The sequence below is a fragment of the Plasmodium berghei genome (assembly GCF_900002375.2).
Source record: "Plasmodium berghei ANKA genome assembly, chromosome: 9".
NCBI classification, from domain to species: Eukaryota; Apicomplexa; class Aconoidasida; order Haemosporida; family Plasmodiidae; genus Plasmodium; species Plasmodium berghei.
Genome location: NC_036167.2, coordinates 603125 through 613783, shown reverse-complemented (window position 1 = coordinate 613783; position 10659 = coordinate 603125). Strand labels below are relative to the sequence as shown.

Sequence of the window (10659 nt, the reverse complement as noted above, 5' to 3'; positions counted from 1 at the left end):
TGCAAAAGTTATTCAAAAAAAAATAGCTAGCTGTTTAAGTAAGAAATACAAACACATATGCATGTGCATATGAATCTATATTTATATGTTCATATAGCATGATATATTTTAATGCGTTTTTAATTTTATATTTCCTCTTAATTTATAATTTTATTGTAGAAATTATGAGATTAATTAATTATATGAGTTTATTGTGTACTAGTTAAAAAAAAAAAAAAAAACGTTATAAAAAATAAAAGATTTAATTAGAATTAAGATATCTTTTAATTTTAAAAGGAAAATAAACTGTATAAATATGTATACATAAATATATATGCATGTGCATAACATTTTTTGCAATAATGGGTGCATCAGACATTGTGAAATGTGTGTGAATAAGTATTGTCTGCTAAAATTATATGTACGGTGCATACAATGTATATAATATATATGCACGTTCATACAGTATGTACAATATACATGTACGTTCATACGCATAAGCAAGGAATGGACGCAACGCTTCCTAATATTACCCATTATTATTTTGCTATCAATGCAGTTAAAAGGGAATAAAATGATGAATAATAATAAGCCTATCCATACTTGCATGTAAATAAATTCACGCACACTATATACTTATAACTATATATGTATATTCATAGGAATATATTTTTGGAGTTTATGTAACCTGACTTAAGGCTCTTCTTGTTTAGGCTCTTCAGGAACTAGCTTTATCAAATCATCAATTCTTAATATTGTAATAGTTGCTTCTGTTGCAAATCTGATTGATTTTATTTTGCTAATCATAGCTTCTAGAACTCCATTTTTTAAATTATTTGCAACTTTTCCATTTACTAAATCTAAACCATACCATCTATAATCTTTTGGCTCATCAGTATTCATAACTTGAGATTTAGTATGATAGGCTCTTAATTTACAAACTAAATCAATTGAATCATATGATGCATTTAATGCTAATATTTTAGGTATTATTAACAATGATTCTGCAAATTCAGCAATAGCTAGCTGCTCTCTTGAACCTAATGTTTTTGCAAAATCTTCTAAATATACAGATAATGCAACTTCTACACATCCACCTCCTACAACTACATAATTACTTTCTAATGCTCTACTAACTGAACATAATGCATCATGTATAGACCTTTCCATTTCATCCAAAACAAAATCATTTGCACCTCTTAATAATATAGTATTAGATTTTGAATTTTTGCATCCTTTGAAAAACATAACATCCCAATCACCAACTTTTTCTTCATAAACTTCATCACAATAACCTAAAGATGCGGGTTCAAATTTTTCTGTTCCATCAATAGATGATAATGTTAAACGTATTTGGCCATTTGTTAATTTGGCTATTCTTTTTAAATCATCTTTTTTTATTCTTCTAACTGCTATTGCTCCAGCTTCGACAAAATATTTTAATGGCATATCATCTATTCCTTGTGTTGTTAATATAACATTTGCTCCTGACTCTAATATTTTATTAACTCTTTCTTTTGTTATGTCTTTTTCTCTTTGTCTGATTTTTTCTAATTCATTTGGATCGTTTATATTTACCTGAACACCTAGATGTAATCTATATTGTTTTAATGGAAAATCTAAGAAAGCGATCTTCGCATTTTTTATAGCGGAAGGCATTGATTGAGAAGCTCGTCCACTCATAATTGCATAACCATCTATTAATTTTGAATCTAAAGAACTTAAACCATGAACTTTTAATATATTAACTGAAGAAACAGGATATTTTGTTTTACCTGAATCGTTAATAATTTTTACTGATTGAATAGCGTTAGAAACCATTTTAGCAAAATATTCTGATTCATAACTAATAAATTTAGAAGATAAAGTTGTTTTTGCTATATTTGTTATAACATCTTTTCCTAAATTCGTAACTCTTTCACTTAATTTTTCTTTTATATATTTTACCGATTCTTTCATGGCTAGTTTATAACCACATATAACTGTAGTTGGATGGATATCCATCTTTATGAGTTCATTTCCTCTTCTTAACAATTCAGATGCTAATAATACTACTGATGTTGTACCATCTCCTACTTCTTGATCTTGTAATTCAGATAAATTTACTAATATTTTTGCAGCTGGATGTTGAATTTCTAATTGTTTTAAAATAGTTGCTCCATCATTTGTTATAGTAACATCACCAATATTATCTACTAACATTTTATCTAACCCTTGGGGTCCTAAACTTGATTTTAAAATATTTGAAAGGGCTTGAACCGCAGTCACTAAAGGGGTAAGAAATTGAGTAAGGACGTGTGAAATGCAAAAAATATTGAACATAAATTATATGTGCATACATATGTATACTATGAATATAATTTTTTATTTATTTTTTTTATTTTTTTTTTTTTAGAATACTTACCATTTGCTGTTCTTACATCTTGCCCATTTTCACGATTTCCATAAATACTCAAAGACATTTTTGCACTTATTTACAATATCAAATATTTATCTGGTTATTTTTAAAAAATATATATTTGTATGTATAAGATTGATATGCTTTACCAAATTGTATTAAAATAAGTACAAATACCGAAAGAATATATTTATGTATGTTTATTATTTTTTAAAAATATACACTTATACTATGTATGTTATGCTTACTGTTTTGAACCATACAATGTTTAATGTTTTTTATACTGATATAGCAAATACATAAGAATTTATTTTTTTTTTTCCTTTAAATTTTTATAATTTAAACAAAGTATAAAAATAATGTATAACAATTAACACAATAAATATTCATATATGACTGTCAATATTATATATATATATATATTTTTTTTTTACATATATTAATTTTAACACCTATATTCTATATATGTTAATTTATATTAATTTGAAGTTTGCGTGTTTTTACTATTTTGGAATTTTATAATTAGGATTTTTTTTAGATTTGAGAAATACGCTCATACTATACATGGAAAAATATTTATATATCATCCGTGTACCCCATTAAAAAAAAAACGATAGGATTTTGTATAAATATATATATTTTTTTTTTTTCTTAATTCACATAATAGTTTTATTTGTAATATATATATTTTTTTATATTCATAAGTTTTTTCTTTTCTTTTTCTTATTTTTTATTTTTTTCTCCAGATTAAATGGAATAGTATATAAAACAAAATTGGCACATATTATTTTTTATATAATAAGTAAACTTATATATATGCACATACTATATAGGAATATGTACAACTTTATATTTTATCAAAATGGGTGGTTCTTTATTCTTAATATATATATTTATGTTGTTTTGGATTTTTGGAAAATATAAAAAAAAATTATAAAAAATATATGGTTACATATATTTTGGAAGGGTTTTTATATATTTTGTTATTTCTTTATGTGTACTATAAAATAACGAATATATAATATCCTATATTTTTTGTTATATCATTACACATTTTATATTGTTTTAAATATAAAACATAAAATAAAATAATCACGATATAGTAGTATTGCACATATAAAAGCATCATTATGATTTATTTACATAGAATATAATTCATATGTTTTATACATAAAAAAGTTAGAACATTTTATATATTTTGATAATTTCCCGAAAATATAGCATTAAAACTATTGTTATAAATCCCTTTTATTAATAACACTTATATATTGAGTATATCCCATTGCTTGTTTGTTCATTTTTTGGGTTTATTTTATTAAAAATTTTGAAAAGGGAAGACAAATTATACTATTTTAATGTACTGATAAATTCGCATTTACAAAATAAAAAAAAAAAAAATATAATGAAAAAAATAAAAGAAAACAATGAACTCATCATTTTGTACAATTATTCGAATGTTTTATTTTAAAAACCAAAGACCATAGCACAATATATTTATTCTCTTTTTTATTTATTATTTTGTAAATTTGTGTATTCCTTTAAAAGGGTTTGAATGAAAAGTTTCATCATTTATGCTAAACTAATTTATAATTAAAGAGAGCGAAAAAAAAAGAAAAGGAAAAAATAGATCTTTATGAACAATAGGAATATCAACAAAGGTTATTTGCTATTCTATATTTATTTTTAAAATAAAATGGTGGGATAACTAAAAAAATATAAAAATAATGTCTTTTTTTTCCCACATTTTTATAATTATGTATATAAATAATATTTCATTATAATTTAATTATATTTATTTCTCATATTTCGCATATTTATTTTTGGTCATTGGTCAATTGTGTGTATTAAATTTACTATCTATGGAACTGAGACATTTACAAAAAAAAAATAAAATAAAAAAAATATAATTAATTTATTACTAATTAATAATATACAATAATTTACACATAATATAAAGGATATATATATATAATAAGTTAAACCCAATGATATTATTTAAAACTTTTTTATAAGTATAATAATAAAGTATACAGAATTGCTTTTTCTCACATTTAGTCTTTTCAAAAAAAAAAATATATATATAATTGATGAAGATAATAAATAAGTTCCAAATTTAACAAAAAAAAAATTATAAAAATTCGGGATTCCAGGAAACAAACAAAAAAGGAATGAATAAATAAGGAGTAATTGTGCATACACATTTACGAGCCTTTTTTGCTTTTTTTTTCCACTTTTTTTATATCCTTATAGCATATGAATAATGTACTAACTTATAAGCAAATTATTTATATTGCATTATTATATGCACATTTATGAATACATTCATATAAAAATATACCGGGATAAGTTATTTTCAACACTGCTTAACACATTTAGTATTAAAAAAAAAAAAATAGGAACAAAATTATTTGTAGTAAAGGAGAGAAAAAAACGCTAAACTTAACTAATTGGTAAACATATATAATTTTAGAAATTTCGAAAGGTAAAACACACACATATAGTAATAATAACAATAATAATAATAGTAATAATAATTGTGCATTTATATACTTGATGAAAAAATAAGAGAATACCAAAGTTAATAATGCAAATCTATTTGATAAAGATAAAATCACAATAAGCATTAAAAATATTGTAAAGATAGTTATAAGTTAGCCAAAATATATACATATTTACAAGTTAAGGAAAAATATATATATACATACTGAATATAAGTACATTTGTATTTTTTTTAAAGAAAGAGTAGGAAAAATGGATATGAACTTTGGATTTGGAAATGATTCTTTTTTTGAACAAGGAAATAGATCAACAGACAAAGAAGAAGTTGAAGAAATAAATAAAATAGAATCAAACGAAATTGGAAAAGAAAATGGAAAAATAGATGAAGAAAAAGAACTTCCTAAAGAACTTTGTGCACCTATAACAATTAAATTATTATTAAATAAAATGATGAATAGTGAAAATTTTGAGATTCATGATTTTCAAATAAGTGGAATTATTGTATTTGGAAAAATAACTAATGTTAAAGAATTAGCTAGTGCAATAATTTTTGAAATATGTGATTATACAGGTACTATAGAAGCAAAATATAATAAAGATGCAAAAAATGACAAAATAAAAAATCATATAGAGAATTTAAAAGTTAATGATCATGTTAAAATAGTTGGTGGTGTTTATTCCCCTGAAAGTAAAACTGAACAAGTTCAAATAAGTATATCATATATAAATAAAGTTGATGATTGGGTATCTTATTTTACATATTTTACATCCGATATTATATATTGTTATTTAAAATTATTAAAATTAAAAAATATGAATATGTCAAATGGAACAAACAATCAAGAAAAACCATGGTCACATATAAATTTAGATTCTTATTATAACCAAATGGATGAAATAGATTCAGATATTATAAAATATTTGCATACAACTACTGAAAAATATGCAAATCAAGACGACATTTTTAATAACCTTAGAAAATATCATTCAGAAATTGATATTAAGAAATCCCTTACTAAGCTTATTGAACAATATGATTTAGCACAATATGAAGATATCATAAGTATTCCATAAAAAAAATCAGGAATGGGAAATGTGTAAATGCCACACATTTATTTGTTTGATGTGTTAGTGGAGTAAATACAAACTTAAAATGGGCAATTTAGCATAAATAAAATTTATTTTTTTACTTATTCTAGTTTAAAAAAATTAAATTACTCTACTCTCCCAATATAAGCTATTTTAAATTCCATTTCGTTATTTCATTTTTTCTTCAAAATTTGAATTTTTTTAAATCAGCATCTTTTTTTATTTTTACTTGTTGCTCGATATGCTTACTTTTTAAATGCCATTCTTTATTTTTCATGATTTTCTCAATTTTTCGCTTTTCACTTTTGTATGGCATTAAATTGAATTGAGACAAAAAAATAAATATAAATTAAAATGGTATAAACATGTACACTAATTAAGTGATAGTTATTTGGGAAATGTATAAATGTATGATGTATTTATATGCAGATGTGTGTTTGCACATCCTTGAAAAATTGTGATAAAGATAAAGAAGTAATAAATATTCAATAATTTGTATAAACTTTATATAATTAAAAAAAATGTGTTAAAAAAATAAAATATGCGAGATATATCGCAATTCAAATATAATGGTTATTAAATTTGTTTCTTTGATTTTATATTTTGAGAATTTGAAAACAAATTATTCTTTTCTCTCTGGTTTTATCGTCTCTTTTTCTGGTGTAATATTTTGATAAAAAAAATAGCTAACTCCAGTAAAAACAATAAATATACTAATAATAAAATAAATAGAAAAATATTTATCGCTATCTGATATAAATGGGAAATCATAGAAGTAAAGAACTACTAAGGTAAGGGGTGTTGATGATTTTAAAATTAAAAAACATTCTGCTGAAGAATAATTACTATAAAAATAGGAAACACTTAAATTAAATAAAACATTTACAATTATATATACACAATAAATTAAAAGAGAAAATTTACAATTCTCATTATTTTCTGTTGTATTCCCAGAAAAACATCTAAGACTATCCTTAATATATAATAAATATGATATGTTATTACTTGGATTAAATAAAAATTGAAAATATGAAATAATAGGTAATAATAATATTTGTATAAGAGCAATATTAAATGATAATAATATAACACTCATTTTTTTTAATGACCGGGGTTCTTTTATATTTTTTGTGATATATTCATATTTATTATTTTCTTTTTCGTTGATTATATTATGTGACGGTATTGCACATTCTATTATTTCGTCTCTTGAATTTTTGGGGGATATATAATATTTATTTCGATTACAATAATTACATTTTTTATTTTTTTCATCTTTTTTATACAAAACTGGAAAATTAAACTCATTTATTTGTCTATTATGATATAATTCTTCTATACCATGAACATATAAATAACTTTTATCTAAACATGTTTGATTATCCATTAATGTGATATGGTTTTTTCTTTGTTTCACATATTCACAAAAAAAAATTTCTCGTAATATACCACCATAAGATGTTAATATAATAGAAACTACACAAAGCATAATTGAGCTTATCAAACCAAATGGGGACATATTCAAGGGTTCACTAGGCGCATTAATTGTTTCTAGATTTCTAAAACTAAATATATTAAATTGACTTAGGTTTATAAAAGAATTTGAATTTATATAATAATTTGCTAATATATTTTTTTTGATAAAATTTGTATTATCATTATATATATATGGTACATAAAAAAAAAGAAATCCTGTTAAAACAATTATAACTGATATTGCATGGTGTCTATTATATTTTCTTTTTAAAATCAAATAAGATAAAATAATAGAAAATATAAAATTTAATTGATTTAATAATAATAATATAGTTAACGGAATAGCTAGCTGAGAAACAAAATAAAGTGTATTAGATATTATATCAAGAATTGACACAATAACAACATATTTATATGCTCCCATATTTGTCCATTGATGTTTGAAGATATTATAACAATTATTATCTTTATATTTTTTTAAATATTTTATGTTATCAAATCCGTATATATATTTTTTATTCTTTCTATGTTCCTCGTTTTTCAAAAGATGCTTCATTTCATCTTTGGAAAATGTGCATTGTTTAGTTTCGTTATATAACTTATATTTTTTATTACCATGCCTATACTTATTATCTTTATATATTTTATATGCTTCCTCTTTCATTTCGTTTTCCATTTCATCCTTTTTTATAACAGAATTGCATGTATGGCACCTTTCACAAATAGCACTTTTATTTGTAACATTCCCATTTTTTGTGCAATTTTCATATGGTGAATTATGATATTTTGAATAAACCGATGATTCATTTAGAAGGTACGATTTTTTTTTACAAATACTTTTATTTTCTTCATCGATACTACTACTATTATTATCATTTATGGAATATTCATACATTTGATTATACTTATTTTTAGGTACAAATCTTAGAAATACATTTTGATGTTTTTGAGATAAATTGTGATTTGAACTTTCCGAATTATAATTATTGATATTTTCCATGGAAAAATCATTATTCAATATATTTTTTTTGTTATTGTGAAAAAAATTCATAATTTTTTTTGCTCTTTTTATTTTTTCATTACTTTTTATTTCAACTAAATAGTTTCTTTCATGTCCTATCTCTTCATTTTTTAAAAGTTCGATGCTCTCATTTTGCTTTTTTTTGTTTGGCGCAATTTCTTTAAAAAAATATTTTTTTAAACATGGGTATATATATAACCAATGCTCCTTTCGAATATTTTTGGATTTAATACACACTATACATAAAAATGAATAAATTATTACATAGGTTATGGCATTATATGATGCTGTTAAACTATCAAAATTTTTTAGTATCCTATTTCTCATTCGCCCACAAATATTATTGCTAACTCCTAAGAATACAACCAAACACCCATTACAAAAAATAAAAAAAAATTTATTTAATATGGAGGCAGATATATTTTTTCCATTATTACTATATCTATCGAATTTGACATATGGGGCACCTTCCAATTCATTGCTTTTGTTGCTATTGAAAAAATTATTATCAATATTAATATACATCATATCTTCCTTTTTTTTACTATTGTTTAGTGCATTATTTTTACAGTTTTCACAGGTTTCACATTGTGCCTGTTTTGATTCCTTATAATCTTTACTATTAATACTTAATTCACGATTTTTTTTGCTGGATCGATGTATTTCATTCGAATACCTTCTTTCTAATAACCACCTATTATTCATGTTTTGATTTTCTTCATAGTATGAAATGTGCTCATTACATATATTTACTAAATCACATCTACAAATAGCATAGCTTGTATTATCATTTAAACATATTGCTTCTGTTTGAATTTCGTGCGATTTGTTATTTTTGAGAATATTTCTGTTTTCTTTAAGAATATAATTTTCATTTATAGCTTTTTCCTTTAATTTATTTTTTTTTATTTTTATTTTTCTAAGAATATTATCAAATAAGTCATTTCTATAATTAAGAGATTTCAAAGTGCTATCATTATTATCTTGATTATTTTTTTCTTTAATTTTCTTTTCTTTTCTTTTCTTTTTTTTATCAAAAGATGGAATACAATTATTTTGTTCCTTCTCTATTTTTTGTTTGAAATATAGAGCATTTTTTTTTTCATCATTTTTCGGATATATATATTTTTTTATATTTTCGCTGGTATTCATGCGCTTAAACGTTAAGGATTCTTTTTTAGGAGGATAATATGCATATTGTTTTTTTTTAACTAAATTATTTTTTATTTTTATGTCTTTTTCATGAATTATTAATACATATTTATCCCCACCTTCTTTTAATGAAATATCATTTATTTGTTCAGATTTATCTTTTTCAATACTTAATACGGCATTATGTTCCATTCTTTTGGGGCATTTTTTGATTTTACCACGTATTGGCGCATAATATAGCATTTCTTTTGTTTTGTTATACTTTGTATTATTTTTATTAACTTTCGAGCACGGTGTAGTTTTAATTTCTTTCATATTTTTTAAACGTTGTATTTGTGAATTTGTTTGTGGTTTTTAAAAAAAAAATTAAAATAAAAATCGTTTATCATTGATAAAACTGTAAAGTATATATTCTTTGTTTCAATGTAAATCATGGAAAATATAAACCCAATTTAAAAAGAAATATGATACATGAATATGATAAAAAAAATTAAATAAAAAAAAATGAATAAAATAAATAAAATAATAACGAAGTAAAATTATTATATTATAGAACACCGTGGTGTGAAGTTGCCAATCCAAAAGAGAAAAACTTGCATAAAAATATACATATTCATGAGTATTAAATAAAGCTATATAAGTTGTAAAAGAGGCATACACATGCATATATACGGGAATATATTGAAATATACCATAACTAATTAAGTAATTCCTGAGCTAGCCATTGGATTTGTTTGAATGTTTATTAATAGTAAATTTTTTTTTTGTGCTAGCCAAAAGTATGAAAATTTCATATTTATTATGTCATAGTCATGTAACCAAAACATATGGACATAAAAATTTAAAACAATCTTATACAAAATATTATATATAAATAAAATAATAGCTAGAAAACATAGAGAAAAAAACAGCAAGCCAAAATATGATGTACTTATTTTCTGTAATGAGGTTTATGTAAAATATCAATGGAATTTACTAGAAAAAGGGAGCAATTTATTGTAATCATAATTTATATGTTTATATATTTATTTATGTTCATTTTCTC

General features: G+C 22.4%; 3 protein-coding genes across 3 annotated transcripts; 1 reads left to right on the top strand and 2 right to left on the bottom strand.

Moving 5' to 3' along the window:
- Positions 1–672: 672 nt before the first annotated feature.
- On the bottom strand, positions 673–2441 carry PBANKA_0916200 (T-complex protein 1 subunit alpha, putative; the record flags this gene model as incomplete). The annotated part of the gene is made up of 2 exons (XM_034564747.1): positions 673–2246; positions 2384–2441. 2 exons carry the CDS (start codon positions 2439–2441, stop codon positions 673–675), a joined length of 1632 nt encoding a protein of 543 aa, XP_034421513.1.
- A 2687-nt stretch (positions 2442–5128) lies between these two features.
- Positions 5129–5950, top strand: PBANKA_0916100 (nucleic acid binding protein, putative; the record flags this gene model as incomplete). Its single annotated transcript, XM_034564746.1, has 1 exon — positions 5129–5950. The coding sequence occupies one exon, from the start codon at positions 5129–5131 to the stop codon at positions 5948–5950; it is 822 nt and encodes a 273-aa protein (XP_034421512.1).
- A 637-nt stretch (positions 5951–6587) lies between these two features.
- Positions 6588–9929, bottom strand: PBANKA_0916000 (conserved Plasmodium protein, unknown function; the record flags this gene model as incomplete). The annotated part of the gene is made up of 1 exon (XM_034564745.1): positions 6588–9929. The coding sequence occupies one exon, from the start codon at positions 9927–9929 to the stop codon at positions 6588–6590; it is 3342 nt and encodes a 1113-aa protein (XP_034421511.1).
- Between the last annotated feature and the right edge of the window lie 730 nt (positions 9930–10659).